Source organism: Ascaphus truei, chromosome 6 (genome assembly GCF_040206685.1).
Source record: "Ascaphus truei isolate aAscTru1 chromosome 6, aAscTru1.hap1, whole genome shotgun sequence".
Lineage (NCBI taxonomy): Eukaryota > Metazoa > Chordata > Amphibia > Anura > Ascaphidae > Ascaphus > Ascaphus truei.
Window position 1 is genome coordinate 46346061 of NC_134488.1, and position 26383 is coordinate 46372443.

At 49.6% G+C, this 26383-nt stretch overlaps 2 protein-coding genes across 5 annotated transcripts in view; one reads left to right on the forward strand and one right to left on the reverse strand.

The window, feature by feature from the left end:
* Positions 1-26383, reverse strand: part of GRIK4 (glutamate ionotropic receptor kainate type subunit 4) — a 213137-nt gene that overhangs the window by 141651 nt on the left and 45103 nt on the right. The gene's annotated exons all lie outside the window — the stretch shown is intronic.
* Positions 1831-26383, forward strand: LOC142498091 (uncharacterized). Its single transcript, XM_075606597.1, has 3 exons — positions 1831-2370; positions 2751-3810; positions 26312-26383. The coding sequence occupies exons 2-3, from the start codon at positions 3025-3027 to the stop codon at positions 26381-26383; spliced, it is 858 nt and encodes a 285-aa protein (XP_075462712.1). The 5' UTR covers positions 1831-2370; positions 2751-3024.

The window sequence follows — 26383 nt, forward strand, 5'->3', positions numbered from 1 at the left end:
TTCCTCCCCTCATGCAGTCTCTCTCTCGTCTCTCTCTATTCCTCCCCTTCATGCAGTCTCTCTCGTCTCTCTCTATTCCTCCCCTCATGCAGTCTCTCTCTCGTCTCTCTCTATTCCTCCCCTCATGCAGTCTCTCTCTCGTCTCTCTCTCTATTCCTCCCCTCATGCAGTCTCTCTCGTCTCTCTCTATTCCTCCCCTCATGCAGTCTCTCTCTCGTCTCTCTCTATTCCTCCCCTCATGCAGTCTCTCTCTCGTCTCTCTCTATTCCTCCCCCTCATGCAGTCTCTCTCTCGTCTCTCTCTATTCCTCCCCTCATGCAGTCTCTCTCTCGTGTCTCTATATTCCTCCCCTCATGCAGTCTCTCTCTCGTGTCTCTCTATTCCTCCCCTCATGCAGTCTCTCTCTCGTGTCTCTCTATTCCTCCCCTCATGCAGTCTCTCTCTCGTCTCTCTCTATTCCTCCCCTCATGCAGTCGCTCTCTCCTCTCTCTCTATTCCTCCCCTCATGCAGTCTCTCTCTCGTCTCTCTCTATTCCTCCCCTCATGCAGTCTCTCTCTTAGGCTGGGGCCACGGTGCCACAGACCGTGCGGAGCCGCCTGCCGCTGAGCGATCAGACTGCCTTAAGGCAGTGATCGCCTCCATGCGGCGTGCGGGCGGAAGCGGGAGGGAGCGCGCGTTGCGCAAGAAATCTGTTGAAACTGATTTCTTGATGCAACAGGCCGGTCACGTGAGTGATTCACCCAATGAGGGTGAACCAGCTCCATGATGCCCCTAGGCACACCCCCCACGGCGTGTCCACCATGGCCAGGGAAAGCACCGCTTCACGCGGGTCACTTCACAGCCTCCGCATGCCTCTGAGCAGGTGAAGGCACCAAGGCCCCAGCCTTACACTCCCCTCCTGCAGTCTCTCTTTCCTGCTCCCCTTCTGCAGTCTCTCTTTCCTGCTCCCCTCCTGCAGTCTCTCTTTCCTGCTCCCCTCCTGCAGTCTCTTTCCTGCTCCCCTCCTGCAGTCTCTCTTTCCTGCTCCCCTCCTGCAGTCTCTCTTTCCTGCTCCCCTACTGCAGTCTCTCTCGCTCTACCTCTCTCTGTGTATTCCTTCTCTCGCTGTATCTCTCTCTCTTTCTCTCTGTGTATACATCTCTCCCTCTCTCACCCCCACTCTCTCAGTGTATCCCTTCGATCCTTGTATCTCTCTATCTCCCCACTCTCTCTGTGTATTCCTTCTCTCCCTGTATCTCTCTCTCTCTCTGTGTATACTGTAGTGTACAGTACATCTCTCTCCCCCTCTATCTCTGTGTATCCCTTCTCTCCCTGTATATCTCTCTCACCTTGTCCTGGAACTAGATTCCATATTCCTCCGTTTCTCCTTTAGTTTATGGGATCCATTTCTCCCTTGTTTAATTGCCTGTCAGTTTCCCCTGTCCCAGCAGCAACGCTGCATGTAAAATGCAACATTATTGCTATACAGTATGTTGTTTACACAGCCTGTGTTGGTTGCCTGCAGCTCATATTCTCCTAGCTGAGAGTGGGCTATTCCTACCCCCCTGTCCTTGCTGACAGTTAGTATAGTCTCACTTCCCATCTAGTGTGACCCTTACTCCTCACTTCCTTTTCACCCTGGACTCTGAGTGAGTAACTGCCTGCTATTTACCCCAGCAAGGCCTTTTTGTTTTACACTGTCTCATCATTGATACACTGCACAGCAGACAGAGAAGCACTCTCTCCCAACATTACATCTACAAGCACCTATCTCCCTGTGATTTCCCTCAATAAAACCAAGAAAGAGAAAAGGAATTGTTTGTGCTTTGGAAGAGGTGAGACATGAGTTAAGCTAACTGGAGTCATTCATACATCATTCGTGACCCTGGCTTCAGGATAGTAAAACAAAGACCTGTGTTAGGGAATCACACAGGAGCTACTACTCAAAGACTTATGCTATACAGAATAGTCTCTGCACCCCAGGACAAGCAGCAGCTTTACTCTGCCAGACAGGGCAGCAAGCTTCATACAGCAAACTGCACACAGCCTGCAACCTTACAGATAAGCAAGCAGATTTACACTGGACACAGCCAGCACCAACCCTGCACCCAAGGCAGCAGCTTTGCAGACTGACAGTGCACCTTACACACAAACCTAATTGCCTTTCTCTGTCTGAGTTCACCCCCTGCACAGCCCCATAGTGAGGAGCCACCATCTCACCTACCCCTGCGCACGTCCCCACGGCAAGCGCCATCAAGGGCCACGCTACCGGACACCCACCAGGGCACGGGTCAGAGCCACCGGACACCTGTGAGTACAGCTACCCCTACGCTGCACGCTGCAGGACACCGCTCGGCATCATCTGAGACAGACGCCCATCGCTGACACAGGTAAAAGACCGCACGCCACACGCACTGGCTAAAGGCCTACACACACCTACAGCATTGCAGAACAGAGCCTCACCAGACATCACTCAGGAAAGCGATCACTCAGACACAGAGACCGCTGCACAACTGCAACAGGCGCAGGCAGGCGCAAGGCCCAAACGGGCAGTCACACTGACACAAAAGGCCCGCGAAAAATATGAGACTGACATTGAAGCGCACCGCGCTAAATTAGAGTTGGCCTGGGAAACAACCACACTTGGGATACGCAATGTCGCCGGCGCTGGCAATTATGTACAATAGCTCGAGCAGGCAATAACTCAATTAAAGATAGATCATGCACGCTACCAAGAGCTGTCAGAGGCATACGTCACTTACTTGGCCAGGGCTAACACCGGCGAAAGCCTGCAAGAAAGGGACCTACAGCATAACATTGACTTGACACGTGACAGCCGCGTGCGAACCTCTATCACGGAAGCCGAGAGTAAGAGGAAAGACCTTTTGCTGGAAACCGCATCGCAGCGCTCAAGCACATCCAGGCATTCTTCAAAGTCAGCGAGATCAGCGCAATCTCACGCGTCAAGCGCAAGCGCCACCAAGGCGCGAGCCACCGCAGAGGCCGCACGTGCCAGGGCCGCATACGCTCAGAAAGAGGCAGTCATGAAACTAGAAAGGGCCCGCTTGGAAGAGGAGGAGCAGACATCCACTGCCGCTGCCACCGCCGCTGCAGCCACTGCCACCGCTGCACGGAAAAAGGCAGAGGTGGACGTCAACCCAAAGGCCCTAAACCAAGAGAAGGAAGCCGCCGCCGCCATAGCCCAACCTGAAGTCCTAGAAGCAGCCGCGAGACAGGACGGTGGGGAGCAACCGTACAGACGGATAGCCTCAGAGGATCCAGCCCAACGCACTGAAGACTACGTAAGGAGCCTCTTCAGTGTAAACACCAGCGCACCATCTCAACACAGATGGAGTGACTCCACAGACACCGAAGACTTGCTAGGCCCACGAGGAGAAGACGCTGTTCCTTCAATGGTACATGCTGCCTGGGATAGCCACAGCCGCAAAAGTGATCCACACGCCAGCGCGCACACGGATGCACTACAACAGGCTCGCCATCCAGGTACACCCACACGGGAAAACACAGCCCCTCACACCGACCAGCAGTCATCACGCGTCCACGCCAAGGAAGAGGCGACCGTACAGACCCTCCCAGCAACTGCCTCAGAACGGGACAAACACGCTGATGCCTCAGGCCTGACAGACATAGCCAAGTACATGATCCGGCGTGACCTGGTGCAAGCAGGACTCATCAGCTTCGATGACCGCCCTGAGAACTACCGGACGTGGAAGTTCACGTTCAAAGATGCAATCAACAGCTTGGACTTCTCAGCTAGGGAAGAGCTCAACCTACTGTTCAAGTTCCTGGGGAACGAATCCAGGGAGCACGCAAAGAGACTTCGGGCGGCAAACGTGCACCAACCCCAAGTAGGTCTTGACCTAGTGTGGGAAAGGCTAGAAGAGTCCTACGGCAGCCCCGAAGCGGTCGAGTATTCGCTCTTCAAAAGAGTCGACAGCTTCCCCAAGATCACAACTAAAGACTACTCGAAGTTACGAGAGCTCGGGGACCTGCTGCAAGAACTGGAGTTCGCAAGGAAAGACCATTCCTTAATAGGTCTCAACGTCCTAGACTCAGCACGTGGAGTGAGACCCATCCTGGAGAAGCTACCCTTCAACCTCCAAGAAAGATGGATTTCACAAGGTTCCAAATACAAAAGGGAGAAGCAAGTCGTCTAACCCCCATTCTCATTCTTCTTGAGCTTCATCCGCGAAGCGGCAAGGACCAGGAACGATCCCAGTTTCATCTTAGGTACGCAAACCACACACAGTGAAAGCAGCCTGAGGAATGAGAGACCAGCGGCGAGATACGGTAACACTCAAACACCCATCTCGGTCCACAGGACGGACGTGCCCCCTAGAACCCACGCGAGTCCCGGCCAGGCGGCCGACAGGGACAAGAAACCAAGGGACCTCAACAAAGAATGCCCTATTCACAAAAGGCCGCATCCGCTTAACAAGTGTATCGGATTCAGAATGAAACCCATAGAGGAGCGAAAGAACTTACTCAGGGAATGGGGAGCTTGTTTCAAATGTTTTGCTTCCACAACTCATTTATTCAAGGACTGCAAAGAAGCTATGAAATGCACAGAGTGCGATAGCGACAGGCACATAGCCGCTTTACATCCGGAAGCTATGAAGCCCAAATCAAGCGAAGCCCCCAACCCTTCGACAAAGCAGGGCGGGGAGGAAGAAGTGGGAGATACACCCCCCACGACGTCGGTAGCGTCCAAATGCACAGAGGTATGTGGAGAAGGAAACGACGGTAGATCTTGCTCTAAAATATGTCTGTTAGCAGTGCACCCAGAGGGACAACCCCAAAGAGCTAAAAGGATGTATGCAATCATCGACGACCAGAGCAACCGATCGCTGGTCAGGTCAGAATTCTTCGACATGTTCAATATACAAGACAGTGCTTCCCCTTACACTCTCAGGACGTGCGCAGGGCGAATGGAGACTACAGGGAGAAGAGTGAATGGCTACACCACATGCTCAATAGACGGCAAAGTGAACATGCCCCTTCCCACACTCATCGAGTGCAATCACATGGCAGAAGATAGGAGTGAGATCCCCACACCAGACGTGGTGCGACACCATCCCCATCTAAAAGCTATTGCCGATCGTATCCCACCACTAGACGAAGGTGCCCAGATCATGCTGCTACTTGGCAGGGATATCATTAGAGCACACAAGATCCGTGAACAGCGAAACGGGGACCACAACGGCCCAAGCGCTCAAAGGCTCGATCTAGGATGGGTGGTAGTGGGAGAAGTATGCATAGACAGAATACGAGGACCCGACAACGTAGGCGCCCTACGAACAAACTTGTTGGAGAACGGTCGCACATCCCACTTCAAACCCTGTCCGAACCACTTCCAGGTCCACGAGAAGCTCGAGACCAAAAGGAACTATGAAGACGCGTTTGTGACAGAAAAATACTCTGATGACCTAGGGCGTACAACCCAACCAGAACAATGGCACCACGTGCCCACAGATCAAAATCCTGCATATCACGCCACCAGATCAGTACCCGCATCTCAACTGCAGAACACGTCGTGGCTCACAGGACCAAAGTTTCTTGCGCAGCCCGCGGAAACGCCACCAACCCCAGTTGGCGACTTTGAACTTGTGGATCCCGAGAAGGATACGGAGATAAGGCCCCCACAAGTATCCGTGTTACTCACCAATGTATTGCACAGAAACGCACTCAGATCACATCGATTCCATCGCTTCTCAAGGTGGACAGCCCTCTTGCGAGCAGTTGCCCATCTCAAGCATATAGCCTCCTCCTTCCGCCAGACACCAGATGGCAAACCTACTGGCTGCCACGGCTGGCACACCTGCAAAGAGTTGCGCACCATGGAGGAAGTCACAAGGGCTAAGGAAACTGTTCTCAGTCATGTTCAGAGAGAAACGTATGCGGAAGAGATCAATTGCATTCGCGGAGGGAAGAGTGTTCCCAAAAACAGCCCACTTTGGAAGTTGAATCCCTTCATCGACGATGACGGCCTCATGAGACTAGGAGGCCGCCTCAACAAGTCCCAACTGAGCAGGGAGGAAAGCAATCCTCTTATCATCCCTGGCCGGCATCACATCGCTACCTTGTTGGTGCGCTACTACCACGAACAAGTCATGCATCAGAGACGACACTTCACCGAAGGCGCTATTAGGGCGGCAGGCATTTGGGTCGTTGGCATGAAAAGGTGCGTGGCCAGTAATCTCCACAAATGTGTTAGGTGCCGAATGCTGCGAGGCAAAAGCCAAGACCAAAGGATGGCAGATCTACCTATTGACAGACTTAATACAGAACCCCCCTTTACCTATGTAGGACTCGATGTATTTGGGCCCTGGATGGTCATCTCACGTAGAACGAGAGGCGGACTAGCAAACAGTAAGCGATGGGCGGTACTCTTCACCTGCATGAGTACGCGAGCTATACACATCGAGATTATAGAATCTATGGATGCTTCAAGCATCATAAATGCCCTCAGAAGATTCTTAGCAGTCAGAGGACCAGTTAAACAAATACGCTCCGATTGTGGCACCAATTTCGTTGGAGCATGTAAGGAATTACAAATAAACACTAAAGATAATAGAGACAATAGTATCCAAAGATACTTGCGCGACCAAGAGTGCACGTGGACATTCAACCCTCCTCACTCCTCTCACATGGGCGGAGCATGGGAACGCATGATCGGGGTAGTCCGTCGTATCTTGGACTCTATGATGCTAAAAACCGACCTGACTCGACTCACTCACGAAGTGTTAACCACATTCATGGCCGAAATATCAGCGATAATCAATGCTAGGCCCTTGATTCCAGTGTCAACAGATCCAGAATCGCCAAGTATTTTCACACCAGCAATGCTGCTAACCCAGAAAGTAGGGAACATCCCCACCCCAGTCGAAGGTTTCAACTCTAAGGATATGTACAAACGACAGTGGAGACAGGTGCAGCACTTGGCTAACACATTTTGGGATCGCTGGAAACGCGAGTATCTGGTGACACTCCAAGAACGCCATAAATGGCAAACGGTTAAACCAGATATTCAAGTAGGAGATGTGGTTCTGTTGAAAGACAAACAGGTAACAAGAAACGAATGGCCCATGGGACTTATTATCAAAACCATCCCAAGCGAAGATGAAAGGGTCCGCAAAGTGGAAGTTCGGGTGACCCAGAATGGGGTCGTTAAAACCTTTGTGAGACCAATCACAGAGACTATCCTACTAATGCCTAAATCGGACTATAACAAAGAAGAACTGACTACCAGTTCTATGGACTCTGAGAGACATTGTGGTGCATCAAGCTAACCTAGAGCTGTGCATTCACCTACCTTATCGAGAAGGCAAGGACTTCAAACTGGTGGTACCGGCCGGTATCCCATCGTTATGTGGACATGAATTTTGCATGTTATGTTGTATTGCACATATGTTCCACATATACCTAAAATAGTGGTATCTCCAGATACCAGACGGGGAGTGTCCTGGAACTAGATTCCATATTCCTCCGTCTCTCCTTTAGTTTATGGGATCCATTTCTCCCTTGTTTAATTGCCTGTCAGTTTCCCCTGTCCCAGCAGCAACGCTGCATGTAAAATGCAACATTATTGCTATATGTTGTTTACATAGCCTGTGTTGGTTGCCTGCAGCTCATATTCTCCTAGCTGAGAGTGGGCTATTCCTACCCCCCTGTCCTTGCTGACAGTTAGTATAGTCCCACTTCCCATCTAGTGTGACCCTTACTCCTCACTTCCTTTTCACCCTGGACTCTGAGTGAGTAACTGCCTGCTATTTACCCCAGCAAGGCCTTTTTGTTTTACACTGTCTCATCATTGATACACGGCACATCAGACAGAGAAGCACTCTCTCCCAACATTACATCTACAAGCACCTATCTCCCTGTGATTTCCCTCAATAAAACCAAGAAAGAGAAAAGGACTTGTTTGTGCTTTGGAAGAGGTGAGACATGAGTTAAGCTAACTGGAGTCATTCATACATCATTCGTGACCCTGGCTTCAGGATACACCTCTTGCAGTCTCTCCCCCCTCTCTCTCTGTGTATTCCTTCTCTCCCCTCTCTCTCCCCCTCCACCCCTCTCTCTCCCCCTCCACCCCTCTCTCTCTCCCTCCACCCCTCTCTCCCCCCCCTCCACCCCTCTCTCCCCCCCTCCACACACCCCCTCCACCCCTCTTTCCCCCCCTCCACCCCTCTCTCCCCCCCCTCCACCCCTTTCTCCCCCCCCCCCTCCACCCCTTTCTCCCCCCCCCTCCACCCCTTTCTCCCCCCCCTCCACCCCTCTCTCCCCCCCCCTCCACCCCTCCACCCCCTCTCTCCACCCCTCTCCCCCCCCCTCCACCCCCTCTCTCCACCCTCTCTCTCCCCCCCCTTTCTCCCCCCTCTCTCCCCCCCTCCACCCCTCTCTCCCCCCCTCTCTCTCCCCCCCCCTACACCCCACTCCCCCCCCTACACCCCTCTCCCCCCCTCCACCCCTCACTCCCCCCCCCCTCCACCCCTCACTCCCCCCTTCCACCCCTCTCTCTCCCCCCCTCCACCCCTCTCTCTCCCCCCCTCCACCCCTCTCTCTCCCCCCCCACCACCCCCTCCTCTCTCTCCCCCCCCCCTCCACCCCTCTCTCTCTCCCCCCCTCCACCCCTCTCTCTCTCCCCCCCCCTCCACCCCTCTCTCTCCCCCCCCCTCCACCCCTCTCTCCCCCCCCCCCTCCACCCCTCTCTCTCCCCCCCTCCACCCCTCTCTCTCTCCCCCCTTCCACCCCTCTCTCTCTCCCCCCCTCCACCCCTCTCTCTCTCCCCCCCCCTCCACCCCTCTCTCTCCCCCCCTCCACCCCTCTCTCTCCCCCCCTCCACCCCTCTCTCTCCCCCCCTCCACCCCTCTCTCTCCCCCCCCTCCACCCCTCTCTCTCCCCCCCCTCCACCCCTCTCTCTCCCCCCCCTCCACCCCTCTCTCTCCCCCCCCCCACCACCCCTCTCTCTCCCCCCCCCCTCCACCCCTCTCTCTCCCCCCCCCCTCCACCCCTCTCTCTCCCCCCCCCTCCACCCCTCTCTCTCTCCCCCCCCCTCCACCCCTCTCTCTCTCCCCCCCTCCACCCCTCTCTCTCTCCCCCCCACCCCTCTCTCTCTCCCCTCCCCCTCCACCCCTCTCTCTCTCCCCCCCTCTCTCTCTCCCCCCCTCCACCCCTCTCTCTCTCCCCCCCTCTCTCTCTCCCCCCTCCACCCCTCTCTCTCTCCCCCCCTCCACCCCTCTCTCTCTCCCCCCCCTCCACCTCTCCCCCCCTCTCTCTCCCCCCTCCACCCCTCTCTCTCTCCCCCCCCTCCACCCCTCTCTCTCTCCCCCCCCCTCCACCCCTCTCTCTCTCCCCCCCTCCACCCCTCTCTCCCCCCCTCCACCCCTCTCTCTCCCCCCCCTCCACCCCTCTCTCTCTCCCCCCCCTCCACCCCTCTCTCTCTCCCCCCCCCTCCACCCCTCTCTCTCTCCCCCCCCCCTCCACCCCTCTCTCTCTCCCCCCCTCCACCCCTCTCTCTCCCCCCCCCCTCCACCCCTCTCTCTCTCCCCCCCTTCACCCCTCTCTCTCTCCCCCCCCTCCACCCCTCTCTCTCTCCCCCCCCTCCACCCCTCTCTCCCCCCCCCTCCACCCCTCTCTCCCCCCCCCTCCACCCCTCTCTCCCCCCTCCACCCCTCCACCCCTCTCTCTCTCCCCCCCCCCCTCCACCCCTCTCTCTCTCCCCCCCCCCCTCCACCCCTCTCTCTCTCCCCCCCCTCCACCCCTCTCTCTCTCCCCCCCCTCCACCCCTCTCTCTCTCCCCCCCCCTCCACCCCTCTCTCCCCCCTCCACCCCTCCACCCCTCTCTCTCTCCCCCCCCTCCCCCCCTCTCTCTCTCCCCCCCCCCCCTCCACCCCTCTCTCTCTCCCCCCCCTCCACCCCTCTCTCTCTCCCCCCCCTCCACCCCTCTCTCTCTCCCCCCCACCCCTCTCTCTCTCCCCCCCCCCTCCACCCCTCTCTCTCTCCCCCCCTCTCTCTCTCCCCCCCTCCACCCCTCTCTCTCTCCCCCCCTCCACCCCTCTCTCTCTCCCCCCCCTCCACCTCTCCCCCCCTCTCTCTCCCCCCTCCACCCCTCTCTCTCTCCCCCCCTCCACCCCTCTCTCTCTCCCCCCCCTCCACCCCTCTCTCTCTCCCCCCCTCCACCCCTCTCTCCCCCCCTCCACCCCTCTCTCTCCCCCCCCTCCACCCCTCTCTCTCTCCCCCCCCTCCACCCCTCTCTCTCTCCCCCCCCTCCACCCCTCTCTCTCTCCCCCCCCCCTCCACCCCTCTCTCTCTCCCCCCCTCCACCCCTCTCTCTCCCCCCCCCTCCACCCCTCTCTCTCTCCCCCCCTTCACCCCTCTCTCTCCCCCCCTCCACCCCTCTCTCTCTCCCCCCCCTCCACCCCTCTCTCCCCCCCCCCCTCCACCCCTCTCCCCCCCCCTCCACCCCTCTCTCCCCCCTCCACCCCTCCACCCCTCTCTCTCTCCCCCCCCCCTCCACCCCTCTCTCTCTCCCCCCCCCCCCTCCACCCCTCTCTCTCTCCCCCCCCTCCACCCCTCTCTCTCTCCCCCCCCTCCACCCCTCTCTCTCTCCCCCCCCCTCCACCCCTCTCTCCCCCCTCCACCCCTCCACCCCTCTCTCTCTCCCCCCCCCTCCACCCCTCTCTCTCTCCCCCCCCCCCTCCACCCCTCTCTCTCTCCCCCCCCCCCTCCACCCCTCTCTCTCTCCCCCCCCTCCACCCCTCTCTCTCTCCCCCCCCTCCACCCCTCTCTCTCTCCCCCCCCCTCCACCCCTCTCTCTCTCCCCCCCTCCACCCCTCTCTCTCTCCCCCCCCCTCCACCCCTCTCTCTCTCCCCCCCCCCTCCACCCCTCTCTCTCTCCCCCCCCTCCACCCCTCTCTCTCTCCCCCTCCCCTCCACCCCTCTCTCTCTCCCCCTCCCCTCCACCCCTCTCTCTCTCCCCCTCCCCTCCACCCCTCTCTCTCTCCCCCTCCCCTCCACCCCTCTCTCTCTCCCCCTCCCCTCCACCCCTCTCTCTCTCCCCCTCCCCTCCACCCCTCTCTCTCTCCCCTCCACCCCTCTCTCTCTCCCCTCCACCCCTCTCTCTCTCAGTGTATCCCTTCTCTCCCTGTATATCTCTCTCACCTCTTGCAGTCTCTCCCCCCAGGTCTTTGTGCAGCAGATCTCAGGGGATGGGAGAGACCTAGACCAGGCCGCTCTGTGCTCTTCAGACCTGTCAGCATTTGTTACTGGGGATGTAAAGCTCTGGAGATGCAGAGAGAGCATACTGAGCCTAGGAAGAGGCAGAACAGTGAGACCGACCTGCAGCATGTAACACACTGCTCTGCACAACACACACACACTCTGCTCTGCACATCACACACACTGCTCATCACACACACTCTGCTCTGCTCATCACACACACACTGCTCTGCACATCACACACACACTCTGCTCTGCACATCACACACACTGCTCTGCTCATCACACACACTGCTCTGCACATCACACACACTGCTCTGCACATCACACACACACACTCTGCTCTGCACATCACACACACTGCTCTGCACATTATCACACCGACACACTGCTTTGCACATCACACAGACACACACTGCTCTGCACATCACACAGGTACACACTGCTTTGCACATCACACACACTGCTCTGCACATCACACAGACATACACACTGCTCTGCACATCATGCAGACACACACTGCTCTGCACATCACACAGACATACACACTGCTCTGCACATCACGCAGACACACACTGCTCTGCACATCACACACACTGCTCTGCACATCACACAGACACACACTGCTCTGCACATCACACACAATGCTTTGCACATCACACAGACATACACACTGCTCTGCACATCACACAGACACACACTGCCCTGCACATCACACAGACACACACACTGCTCTGCATATCATCACACAGAGACACACACTGTTCTGCACATCACACAGAGACACACACTGCTCTGCACATCACACAAACACACACACTGCTCTGCACATCACACAGAGACACACACTGCTCTGCACATCACACAGACACAAACACTGCTCTGCACATCACACAGACACACACACTGCTCTGCACATCACACAGACAAACACACTGCTCTGCACATCACACAGACACACATAATTAATAACACAGGGGATAATAATTTCTGTAGTTCAGACAGTCTCCCATGTTGAGGGACAGAGATCCCCAGATTAGGATTTATATAGCGCCATTAATGTACATAGCGCTTCACAGCAGTAATACACGTGGTAATCATATAACTAACAAATAATACAAATAACACATCATGGGAATAAGTGCTTCAGACATGAAAATTAACATTTAGGAAAAGGAATCCCTGCTCCGAAGAGCTTACAGTCTAATTGGTAGGTAGGAAGGACGTACAGAGACAGTAGGAGGGCGTTCTGGTAAGTGTGTCTGCAGGGGGCTAAGGTTAATGTAAGAGGTGTTAATTATCAGCCATGGAGCCGCTCATATGCTTCTTTAAGCAGGTGTGTATTAAGGTGGGTCTTAAAGGAGGATAGAGAGGGCGCTAGTCGGGTATTTAGGGGAGGGGCATTCCAGAGGTGTGGGGCAGTCAGTGAGAAAGTTTTAAGGCGGGAGAGGGCTTTAGATACAAAGGGGGTAAAGAGAAGACATCCTTGAGCAGAACAAAAGAATCGGGATGGTGCATAACGAGAAATTAGAGCTGAGATGTAAGGAGGGGCAGAAGAGTGTAAAGCTTTAAAAGTGAGGAGGAACAAGTGCAGGAACGCAGCATGCGCGTGTGGGAATTTAGCCAGGGTCGGGGGCTAGGAGGGGGCGAGGATGGCAGAGACAAAGCGGGCATGTAGATCAAGAGAGGTTAGGGCAAAGTTGTAGTTCGTGACCAGGTTGTCAGGGTCTGGAGCATTAGGGGCATGAGATCCAGTCTCAGTGAGAGGGGCACAGATCCCCCTGATTAGGGGCAGGAGATCCAGTCTCAGTGAGAGAAGCACAGATCCCCTCTGATTAGGGGCAGGAGAGCCCGTCTCAGTGATAATCAGGGAGCAGTCAGCAGCTGTGTCACCAGAGCAGAGCTAATGATGACCAAAGTAAATTCCAGGCAAGTGATACCTGCTGCTTTCTGCTATGAAGTCAGCAGGATTGTGATTACAGCTCAAGGGCCGGGTATACTAGTAAACACAAGCTAACTGCAGCACCACTAAAGCCTTCATTACAACACAGGAGCAAGTTTACTAAACAGTGCTAACCATTACCTCAATTGGTAGTGCTTGCTAGGGGCAAAGTGTACTTACGGCAGTGACATGTTAAGGGGTCAGTGCCTCCTAGGGGCAAAGTGTACTAATGCTTATGGTTAAGGTGTCAGTCCCTCCTAGGACCAAAATCTTTGTTTTTGTTGACTTTTCATCTGTTTATAATATTACTAACACTGTTGCATTAAATGCGTGGGAATAGCAGGAGCCATTTTCATTTCCCCCAGGAGGCAAAGTAATATCCCCAGAGTGCAACAAAAAGACATTATAATGGTAACAATGATGGAAAAAGTGTTTGAAAAAGTCACCTGTATATTATTATTTTTTAAGTCGATTTATGTGACAATTCGACTAAAAGTGACGAGAACTTAAAGAAAAAAAAACCTTGTGGTGGAATAAAGACTTGAGCGGAAATGCTTTCACGCGGGGTTTAAATAAAAGGCGCAAACGAACTTTCGCAGGGTTGCGACACATTTGTCATTCCCTAATTAGAGGGGATTGCTTTAAAGTGGGCTGATGCTTAGCACCATTTAGTAAATCATTTGTCTACTTCGGAGGTCATTTTATATTGTCCGACTTGAATTCAGGTCAGGTTTCCAGTATATCCCTGCTTCAGCACAGGTGGCTCAGTGGCTCAGTCAAATACTGGCCAACTCCAGTCCTCAAGGGCCACCAACAGGTCAGGTTTTCAGGATATCCCCATCTTCGACTGAGCCACTGATTGAGCCACCTGTGCTGAAGCAGGGATATCCTGAAAATCTGACCTGTTGGAGGATCTTGAGAATCACTGGGTTAACCCCTGTGCTGCCGGAGAGGTCAGACGGGCATAAAGGAACTCTACAGTGCACCGGCACGTAAGCCTGACGCGGAGGCTCCCGCTTGTGCAGAACGCTGCAGCTCGGGCGCTAAGACATGTTTCTCGCTCTGAGCCGATCGCTCCCATCTCAGGCGCTCTGCACTGGCGCCCAGCGATCTATCCGGGTTCAGATCAATTGGGTCATAATGGCCTTTTAAACCTTTGGGAGGCCAAGTGTCTGCCTACCTGCAGTGTCACCGGAAGCCGCGGAGAGATACTGGCTGTGATTCCAGGTCCTCGGGGGGGGGAGAGGGGATGTCCGCCTCTCTGCAGCAAGGGTACTGCCCCCCACGCTGGGTGGGTGGGGGTCTTCTCGTGTGCAGCTTCAGAGGTCGGGAACTCGCTACTGAACGGGGGGTCAGGTGTGTATCTACCTTACCGCTGGGCTCGTTGTAACACTTACCTCTTCCTCATGGCTTTCCCTGCCTAACATAACAAGTGTATATCGTTTTAATTTGTTTAACTGTGAAGTATTTAAATAGGACGATGATGAAGATGATGATGAAGAACATTGAAGGCGTCCGAGAATCTGTGCCCTCCTTTTTTGCTGGGAATCCAAGCCCTCGTGTTTGCAGGGAAGCGTTGTGCGCTCGTTCTCGCGGGCACGGAGCCGAGGGTTAGAGAGGCGCCTCGGGAGTGAGGTCTGATTAACATTCACGGGCAGAAAGCAGGGAAAGACTCTTAAAACTGAAGCACGGCAAGCGAGCTGTCTGCCGGGGGTGACGTCTCGCTCCTTCTCCGCTGTGCCACCTCAGAACGTCAGCAGAGGTGCACCGGATATAAATGTTAGAGACAAAGCTGTCATTAGAACGGACATAATTACTATTTACATATATATATATATCCAGTCAATCCCAGGAAACGGGACGGGAAGAGCCTCGGGGGCTTTGCAATTAACACAGATTCATCCGCTGAGATGAGAAGGAATGAGATTTCACACGCAGCAAAGGGCAGTGACCGTGTGAGGGTTACTGCCCGGGGAGGCTGAGCCGGCACATCCAGTCCATACATTTCATTGGATATATTATTAGAAAGGAAATGAATGAATGCTGGGATGTGCTGAACTCAAAATATACACCTGCAGGGAAGGATAGAGTAGGAATTATTCCCCATTGTGAGACTTAACAGGTGTGTGTGCATGTGTGCGTATATATTATATATATATATATCCTATGACATAAATTGTTAGTCCAAATAAAAAAGGTATGACCTGATACTGAAAAACTCATTTATTCTGCACTATCGCAACTGAACTAACACGGCTATTTCCGTTATATATATATTATATATACACACACCCCTCCCCATATAAGACCAGCACTCAAATCTGTAAAAGATACAGTATGTGCATTTATTAGCTCAATGGTTTGGCTCATTCATGAGCCTTTCTCAATATTTACATATAAAACATCCTCCATTTCACGATAACATGCCAGGATATAATAGCACCATACTGCAGTAACATAGGTGTATAATAGCACCATACTGCAGTAACATAGGTGTATAATAGCACCATACTGCAGTAACATACGTGTATAATAGCACCATACTGCAGTAACATAGGTGTATAATAGCACCATACTGCAGTAACATAGGTGTATAATAGCACCATACTGCAGTAACATAGGTGTATAATAGCACCATACTGCAGTAACATAGGTGTATAATAGCACCATACTGCAGTAACATAGGTGTATAATAGCACCATACTGCAGTAACATACGTGTATAATAGCACCATACTGCAGTAACATAGGTGTATAATAGCACCATACTGCAGTAACATAGGTGTATGATAGCACCATACTGCAGTAACATAGGTGTATGATAGCACCATACTCCAGTAACATAGGTGTATAATAGCACCATACTGCAGTAACATAGGTGTATAATAGCACCATACTCCAGTAAAATAGGTGTATAATAGCACCATACTGCAGTAACATAGGTGTATAATAGCACCATACTCCAGTAACATAGGTGTATAATAGCACCATACTGCAGTAACATAGGTGTATAATAGCACCATACTCCAGTAACATAGGTGTATAATAGCACCATACTGCAGTAACATAGGTGTATAATAGCACCATACTGCAGTAACATAGGTGTATAATAGCACCATACTGCAGTAACATAGGTGTATAATAGCACCATACTGCAGTAACATAGGTGTATAATAGCACCATACTGCAGTAACATAGGTGTATAATAGCACCATACTGCAGTAACATAGGTGTATAATAGCACCATACTGCAGTAACATAGGTGTATAATAGCACCATACTGCAGTAACATAGGTGTATAATAGCACCATACTGCAGTAACATAGGTGTATAATAGCACCATACTGCAGTAACATAGGTGTATAATAGCACCATACTGCAGTAACATCGGTGTATAAAATAAATAATAGAATTATATACAGAGCATTAACATTAACACTGGTATATTAGGTGAGGGGGCGGGGGGTCTGGTCCAGTGAACGTAAAACAGTGTGTTTATACATATATATATTTTTTTTTCTGGAAAATATCAGTCCATATTCGCGGAGTATCTCACCTAGCTAGGATTTAGCAAAGATTACTCAATGAACATTTCTTTCTTTTCAACTTAAACTGCTTTGTCACTACATTACCGTTTTGTTACTATGTTACTGCTTTGTCATTACATTACCGTTGTGTTACTATGTTACTGCTTTGTCACTACATTACCGTTTTGTTACTATGTTACTGCTTTGTCACTACATTACCGTTTTGTTACTATGTTACTGCTTTGTCACTACATTACTGTTTTGTTACTATGTTACTGCTTTGTCACTACATTACCGTTTTGTTACTATGTTACTGCTTTGTCACTACATTACCGTTGTGTTACTATGTTACTGCTTTGTCATTACATTACCGTTTTGTTACTATGTTACTGCTTTGTCATTACATTACCGTTTTGTTACTATGTTACTGCTTTGTCACTACATTACTGTTTTGTTACTATGTTACTGCTTTGTCACTACATTACTGTTTTGTTACTATGTTACTGCTTTGTCACTACAGTACCGTTTTGTTACTATGTTACTGCTTTGTCACTACATTACTGTTTTGTTACTATGTTACTGCTTTGTCACTACATTACCGTTTTGTTACTATGTTACTGCTTTGTCACTACATTACTGTTTTGTTACTATGTTACTGCTTTGTCACTACATTACCGTTTTGTTACTATGTTACTGCTTTGTCACTACATTACTGTTTTGTTACTATGTTACTGCTTTGTCAATACATTACCGTTTTGTTACTATGTTACTGCTTTGTCACCACATTACCGTTTTGTTACTATGTTACTGCTTTGTCACTACATTACTGTTTTGTTACTATGTTACTGCTTTGTCACCACATTACCGTTTTGTTACTATGTTACTGCTTTGTCACTACATTACCGTTTTGTTACTATGTTACTGCTTTGTCACTACATTACCGATTTGTTACTATGTTACTGCTTTGTCACTACATTACTGTTTTGTTACTATGTTACTGCTTTGTCACTACATTACTGTTTTGTTACAATGTTACTGCTTTGTCACTACATTACCGATTTGTTACTATGTTACTGCTTTGTCACTACATTACCTTTTTGTTACTATGTTACTGCTTTGTCACTACATTACTGTTTTGTTACTATGTTACTGCTTTGTCACTACATTACTGTTTTGTTGCTATGTTACTGCTTTGTCACTACATTACCGATTTGTTACTATGTTACTGCTTTGTCACTACATTACTGTTTTGTTACTATGTTACTGCTTTGTCACTACATTACCGTTTTGTTACTATGTTACTGCTTTGTCACTACATTACCGTTTTGTTACTATGTTACTGCTTTGTCACTACATTACCGTTTTGTTACTATGTTACTGCTTTGTCACTACATTACCGTTTTGTTACTATGTTACTGCTTTGTCACTACATTACTGTTTTGTTACTATGTTACTGCTTTGTCACTACATTACTGTTTTGTTACTATGTTACTGCTTTGTCACTACATTACCGTTTTGTTACTATGTTACTGCTTTGTCACTACATTACCGTTTTGTTACTATGTTACTGCTTTGTCACTACATTACTGTTTTGTTACTATGTTACTGCTTTGTCACTACATTACCGATTTGTTACTATGTTACTGCTTTGTCACCACATTACCGTTTTGTTTCTATGTTACTGCTTTGTCACTACATTACTGTTTTGTTACTATGTTACTGCTTTGTCACTACATTACCGATTTGTTACTATGTTACTGCTTTGTCACTACATTACCGATTTGTTACTATGTTACTGCTTTGTCACCACATTACTGTTTTGTTACTATGTTACTGCTTTGTCACCACATTATCGTTTTGTTTCTATGTTACTGCTTTGTCACTACATTACTGTTTTGTTACTATGTTACTGCTTTGTCACTACATTACCGATTTGTTACTATGTTACTGCTTTGTCACTACATTAACGTTTTGTTACTATGTTACTGCTGTCACTACATTAACGTTTTGTTTCTATGTTACTGCTTTGTCACTACATTACTGTTTTGTTACTATCTTACTGCTTTGTCACTACATTACCGTTTTGTTACTATGTTACTGCTTTGTTACAATCTTACTGCTTTGTCATTACATTACTGTTTTGTTGCTATGTTACTGCTTTGTCACTACATTACTGTTTTGTTACTATGTTACTGTTCTGTTACTATGTTACTGCTTGGCTTTCTATGTTACTATCGCAAGCTGAATAATTCCTCCGGCAGAGATATCTCCGAGGCTGCAGCAGCCCGGACGTGACATTTCCCAGCCGGCTCCCTGCAGATAATTCCGTCACTGGCTGGTTTTTATCATCTCAGATTCAGATCTCATCGGACGCTACGTGGTGGTGCGGGGGCCGCAGGGGGAGGAGGGTGCGGGGGCCGCAGGGGGAGGAGGGTGCAGGGGCCGCAGGGGGAGGAGGGTGCGGGGGCCGCAGGGGGAGGAGGGTGCAGGGGCCACAGGGGGAGGAGGGTGCAGGGGCCGCAGGGGGGAGGAGGGTGTGGGGGCCGCAGGGGGGAGGAGGGTGCGGGGGCCGCAGGGGGGAGGAGGGTGCGGGGGCAGGGGGGAAGGAGGGTGCGGGGGCCGCAGGGGGGAGGAGGGTGCGGGGGCCGCAGGGGGGAGGAGGGTGCGGGGGCCGCAGGGGGGAGGAGGGTGCGGGGGCCGCAGGGGGGAGGAGCGTGAGGGGGCAGGGGGGGAGGAGGGTGCGGGGGCTGTGGGGGGAGGGTGCGGGGGCTGCGGGGGGAGGAGGGTGGGTTACCCTCAGCTCCTCTCTTCCTTCCATCTAATTGATCTCTTTCCACCACCTCAGCTTCCCGCTTGGGCTTCCTCTGGAGGGGGGCTCAACTCCAGTCCTCAAGACCCCCTCAACAGGTCAGGTTTTCAGAATATCCCAGCTTCAGCACAGGGGGCTCAATCAGTCCCTGCTTCAGCACAGGGGGCTCAGTCTTCAACTAAGCCTCTTCTGATTGAGCCACCTGTGCTGAAGCTGGGATATTCTGAACCCTGACCTGTTGGGGGGGGGGGTCTTGAGCCCCCTTGCTGTAATGACACTATTGTATTCTGGTCCTGGATGACCAGTACTCACTAATCCAACACACTTTTACTGCCCACATGCCGATAAGATTGAAAGCTCTTGGGGTCAGCGACTCCTCTCTCCCAGTGCCACATGTATGCCTTGATGCACTTTTCCCTTCTGTATTATTATATTCCCGGCACCGAAATGGTATCGTAAAAACACCAAACCCGTTTGGCGCTATGGAACTAAAAACACACACACACACTTTGAATTCTATTCTGTGGATCCATATAATATTTCTTTGGCCACCCTAGGTTAGGGGGGCTCAACTCCGGCCCTCAAGCCCCTAAACAGGTCAGGTTGTCAGGTTATCTCTGTTTCAGCACAGGTGGCTAAATCTGACCCTGCTTCAGCACAGGTGGCTCAATCAGAGGCTCAGTTGACCGAGTCTCTGATTGAGCCACCTGTGCTGATGCTGGGATATCCTGAAAACCTGACCTGTTGGGGGCTGGGGTAGAACTGGAGTTGTGCCCCCCTAACCTAGGCTTTTTTAGCCAACCAAGTCAAGTTGAAATTGATGTTTTGCCATGTATTTAAATGAGCATTGTTTATCTCAATGGGAAGAGTTTGAAAAAGATAGGAGTCTGACCAATTTTGAACAGCTCTGTATTTTGGAAACAGACACAAGGGGACTCACATTTCAGATGCACAGAGAAGTAACCTGTTCTGGCCCAGGGTATGTTAGGAAATTAAATGTCCCAATGGGAAGTCGACTTGGGCGAGATACCAGGAGAAGAGGAATGGGATGAGATGTTCACCGCAGCAGCTAAGAGCTCGATTTGCACGACATTAAGGGAGAACACATAGAAAGTCTTAATGAGCTGGTATCTCACCCCACTAAAATTATCCAAATTTGTACCAGGTTACTCAACCATTGTGCCCGAAACAATGTGGAGAGCCGGCAGATTTGTTACATATGCTGTGATCTTGCCCTAAGTTAGTGCCCCTATGGGAACAAATTAGAGATTGGCTCCAGAGGATGTTGGGCCTCACAATTCCTTTAGACCCGTGGATATTTCTATTAAATAGGCCAATGCAAGGTCTATCCAGGGTCCAGCGTAAATGAGTTGCTCATTTGGCAACAGCAACGAGGTGCGAGATCGGCAAGAAATTCCAACCACACCCAAGATTAGAAATAGAATTTGGATTGTATGCCAGATGGAAAAATTAACCTGTTTGGTTAACGACTCTGGCTCAAAATTCCAAAAAGTCTGGCTGCCTCGGTTGACTCAGACGGATATCCCCGGAATAAACAATGCCAGGATCATGCTTTTATAGTAAGGAAATGCGTTCTCCCTTGATAGATGGAAGAGCGAAAGAGGGGCTTGAAAACAGAAATTGTGAGTCCCCGAGGTGCTGGGATTGTGCCGGGCCCGCGGGGGAAATTACCCCCTGGCAGACGGAGTGAGCAGTGACACCGTATTGCATTTAATTGACTAGGAAACATGGACAGGTACCCACCCCCTCCCCATATCAATTTATTTTGAATTATTAACGTGACAAGAAAAATGGGATCGAGTGTTTTCAACGATTTACTTGTCAACTATGTATCTTTTTCTTTCTGTAAGCAATTTCCAAAACGAATAAAATTTAAGTTAGAAAAAAAAAACAAAAAAAAGATATGAGTCTGGGTAAAACAGAAATTGTTATACACATTAATCTGCCCAACAAAGATATGGTATATTGTTTCCAAACCTTCAACTCTTTATTTTTTTAAATTGTCTTAATCGATTTTTTTTGCAATGCTGTGGAATACTGTATCCCCATTGCTTCAGATTTGGAAGTATTTACTTTAAACCCTGTAAAACCCCCACACTCTTCTAAATCCTTTAATAAATTAGGCAAGGAGATAATTGGTTTTGTTATATTCATAAATATATAATCAACATATACGGATGTTTTATATTTGTTACCCCCAACCTTGATGCCTGAAATGTCTGGATTTACTCGGATTCTGGCAGCCAATGTCTCAATTACCGTTGCAAAAATTAGAGGAGACAATGGACACCTTTGCCTGGTCTTAATGCGTATGGGGAATATCTCTGAAATGTATCCACTCATTTTTACACTAGCTACCGGGAGATGACTTAGTTCATTCACCCATTTCATAAAGTTTGTGCTTAGTCCATAAAATGTTAAAATCGATATAATGAAAGTCCAATTAATACGATCAAATGTTTTTTCAGCATCTAAACTAAGCAGTAAAAGCACAGATTTCCTTGGATTTGAGATATGTATGAGATTAATTATCTTCCTTGTGCTATCTGAAGTGTGTCTAAAGGGTATGAATCCAACTTGATCTGGATGTATGAGCTTAGGAAGCACCTTTCCTAACACTGGCGACACAGTTTATTGCACTGCGGCCAGATCCGCAAGCCGGGAGATTTCCCGGCTTGCTAGTGGCCGCCCCTCGGCGTGCCGCGCGTCACCGACGCGCGGTCACGCGTCATCGGGAGCGTGCGCCCCCTGCACGCGCGTCCAGGGCTCCCCGAGGGAGCCCTGGTGTCCCGCGATGTGGGGGACGGCGGCAGGGCGTTCCGGGGGACCCGGCGGACCCGGCAGCGGGAGGGAGAGCGCCCCGATCGGAGGGCGCTCTTCCGCTGCTTCGGCGCGCGCCCGTCACCCTCTGGCGTGCGCCAGGCTACTGCTGCGGCCGAGAACGGGCAAATGCTCGAATAAACTCGGCCGCAGCAGTAACCTATTCACTAGAATTTCTGAGAATATTTTTAGATCTGTATTAGGAAAGGATATAGATCTATAGCTTGCACAATTCACTGGATCTTGATCTGGTTTTGGGATTACTGTAATCGCTGCTTACTTTGCAGTTTCTGGGAGTGTGATACCCTTTATAACATTAATATACATTTTGAACAAGCACTAGACAACCCATCTGGTCCTGGAGACTTTCCTGATTTGAAATCTTTTATTGTTATTACTATTTCATCCTAATTAATTAGGGATTCCATTTGTGACAAAAACCCTCCACCGTACAGTACGTGAAAATACCACTTGTGGTGCAGTTGCATGCATGGCCAGGGTGGTGGCAGTGCCATTCATGCCGTGGAACTGAGCCCGGCGGTTACAGAGGCCCTGCGATCTTCCCCACCACATTTAATTTGATTGCCGGGGAGAGCTCGGGGGTCTCTCTAAGCGCCTCTTATCGTCTCTCTCTCGCTGTAAGCTTCTCCCCCTGCATCTTCTCCTTGTGACGACGCGTCGCTATGACATCACTTGGGGATGCGACATCACATGATGGTGCGATGTAAGTGAAGGAGATGCCGGAGACAAGGTAAAAGACCCCGCGCGCTCCCCTAGCACCGAACCCCGCCATAATCCCAGTCAGCCCTGGTGGCATGTCTGCAACCCTGCCTTTCCCCATTATCTCTTAGCATACAATGCTTCCACTGCAGCCAGGGATTCTGGGTAATGACATGCAACGGAGCACAGCCACTCCTTACTTCTTAATCCATTTTAACATGGACCCCTATAAGCTTATGCCTGCCGCATTACACAGCTGATCAGCACAGCCTGGGTTACAGAAGTGCAGAGCCAGTAACCTCACTCACAGACAGCTTGTTTCGATCTTTTGGGTCTCATCAGTGTGAGGTTAGTTGCAGGCCTTGCAATGTGAAGCTGGTACGGGGGTAAAAAACATATTCAGTTTACTTCTCAAGATAACCATCTTATTTTCTTGCTCTACATTTGGGTTTTGCTTATCTTCAAATTCTAGCGATCTATGTTTGGATGGCAGAGTGAGGATTTCTCTCTCTCTCTCTCTTTTTCTTGTCACTGTATTGAAATTTTTACAGAATAACTGTAATAACTGCTGTATGAGCATCCAATGCTGCGGGCCTGATATATCTGAGGCTGGGTTTATCTGCAAGTAATCTTAGAACTTTCTGAAAGTCTTTATGAGTATCAGGGTGTTCTAGCAGTCCGTCATTAAACCGCCATAAGGAATAAGGGGGATATGTAAGAAAACCCTTGGAGATAGATTTGATACTAGGGCATGATCAGCCAGCACAACTGGACCAAAATCTGCATCCGCAATATCAGGAACTAGTCTCTGGTTTAAAAATATATAATCTATTCTGGAATAGCTCTTATGGGGATTAGAGAAAAAAAAAGTACAATTATTACCGGTAGGATTTAATATTCTCCATCCATCAAAGACCATCCATCAAAGACCCCCAATTTCTTGATAAATCAGACAAATGGCTTATTAGAGTTTGCATTCAGTGATAATGGAAGAATAGATTTATCTTTCTTTAGATTCATAACTGAGTTAAAGTCACCTGCCATTACCCATGTTCCATCAATAAAGATGTAAGCTAGCAGTAATAAATGATCAAAAAAATTTCTTGTCTAGTACTAGGGGGCATATATATTCATTAAGGTACATAGCTTAACTTCTAATTTCCCTTTAATCAATACAAATCTGCCTTCTTCATCTTGCAAAGTGTCTGCTAATTGAAAGGATATTATTTTATGTATTAAGATAGCAGAAACTCTTTTTTTTAACTTGTTTATCTGCGGCAAAATAGGTTTGATTAACATATTTATTCTGTAGGATCGGGTTATCTGTCGCCCTGAAGTGTTTCATGAATAAAAAAAATTTTTAAATCTCCTTTTTATATTTGTGAAATTATCTTTTAGCCAGCTTTCTTTTTCTTGAGGAGTTTAATCCCTGAGTATTAAGACCGATTCATTTAAGTCCCATTTCTATTGTAATAAATGTGGTAAGACCAGAGTGTACGGATGTTGACGTATGACAATAACCAGTATGTGTAACTCTTCATATGTGATAGAAACGAGTCTGATTTGCTCATTGTATGTGATAAAGAACTGTATATAAGAATCTTCCTACACGATAAGAACCAATGTGTGACAGTCTTTGCACGTAATGTAACATTACGTAGTTACAACGGCTACCTTTTCATTTCTCAGTTGACACCGGATCCTGAGCTTGGGGTTTCTCAACTTATTTAGATACTTTAGGGTTAATTTGGGAAAGGGTTAAAAAAAAAAAAAAAAAAATCTAATCTAAAAAATTAAAAAAGTAAAAAATACACAATTAAGATTATACAACATAATAAATAGGCGGAAACAGACGTTTGGTCGCAGCCGTTTTGCCGCCACCAAGTGTCCGCCGGCGTGGCCTTACACCGCAGGCGTCCTGACGCTGGACACCGCTGCTGGCTGCTTCGCCAATAAGGCAAGTTAATTTAAGGGGTTTTAGCGGTTAGGGTAGGGGGTTAAGGATAGGGTTTTTACGGCAAAGGGTTAAGGTTTTTAGGGTAGGGAATTAGGGTAAGGGGTTTAGGGTAGGGGCTTAGAGTAAGGGGTCTTAAATTAAGTGAGTGGCGCATAAACGCAGGCAGAGATAAGAACGCGGCAAAAAGGCCGCAACCAATGGTCCTAAACCGATAAATATGTAATAGTTCATATTAAGATATATCCAAATCATTTAACCAGAATATAACTAAGTCGGTCCAATCCTGGTTAAACACCACATATAGCTCCTATCAGAAATGGTTATAACATTGATACAAAACACGTTAAATGATGTAAAAACACATTTTAACTTCTGATTACTTAGAACCTTATATCTTATTTCAAGAAAGGATATATGGAAAGTTTGAACTTGAGTCGCATAAAGATGTATGTTCAACCATCATTGTTTTACTCGCACCTCTCCAGTCCTGACCACGGCTATCGGATATACTACCACTCTCCCGGCTCCAACCCCAGACCATGGCACAACGGACACGCTAATATCCACTCTCCAGGCGCGAATCCGCTCCTGTGGGTGCGCAGTCTTGTACTTTCCCACCTAAGTACTGGGGTCCCGCCTTGTTCGTGGTGAGCGCAAGTGTTACACCCTATAATTATATTGTGAAATTCTGCAGAACTGAAACCTTCTCTAATAGCGCGTCTGAGATCAGATGCATTGTAAGGAAACCCAACCCACTCTAATAGCGCGTCTGAGATCAGATGCATTGTAAGGAACCCCAACCCTCTCTAATAGCGCGTCTGAGATCAGATGCATTGTAAGGAACCCCAACCCTCTCTAATAGCGCGTCTGAGATCAGATGCATTGTAAGGAACCCCAACCCTCTCTAATCGCGCGTCAGAGATCAGATGCACTGTAAGGAACCCCAACCCTCTCCAATAGCGCGTCTGAGATCAGATGCATTGTAAGGAACCCCAACCCTCTTTAATCGCGCATCAGAGATCAGATGCATTGTAAGGAACCCCAACCCTCTCTAATAGCGCGTCTGAGATCAGATGCATTGTAAATTCTTCTGTATTTGGTAATATTTTCAAATGGCTTGAAAATTACAGGGAACCCTTTAGGGATGCCAGGGGAACACAGGAACCCCTGTTGAAAAACACTGCATTAGAGACTTCACCCTCCGCCATCTTCTACGTGGTCATCATTTGTTTATGTTCAAATAAGTACTGTAAGTAGCTTATATTTGTCTTTATCTGTTGATTCCCTTTGTATTTCAGCACTTCTTGCTTTTGACAGTTCGTGTTTGGGCTGAGGTGCCCTATGAAGCCAGGCTTGGTCCTTTCCTCTGA

Excerpts from the sequence above, each read along its gene's own strand:
- LOC142498091 (XM_075606597.1), top strand. The coding sequence starts at position 3,025 with ATGAAACTAGAAAGGGCCCGCTTGGAAGAGGAGGAGCAGACATCCACT. Across the intron at positions 3,811-26,311 it reads GGAACGAATCCAGGGAGCAC|CACTTCTTGCTTTTGACAGT; the intron begins GCAAAGAGACTT and ends TTTGTATTTCAG.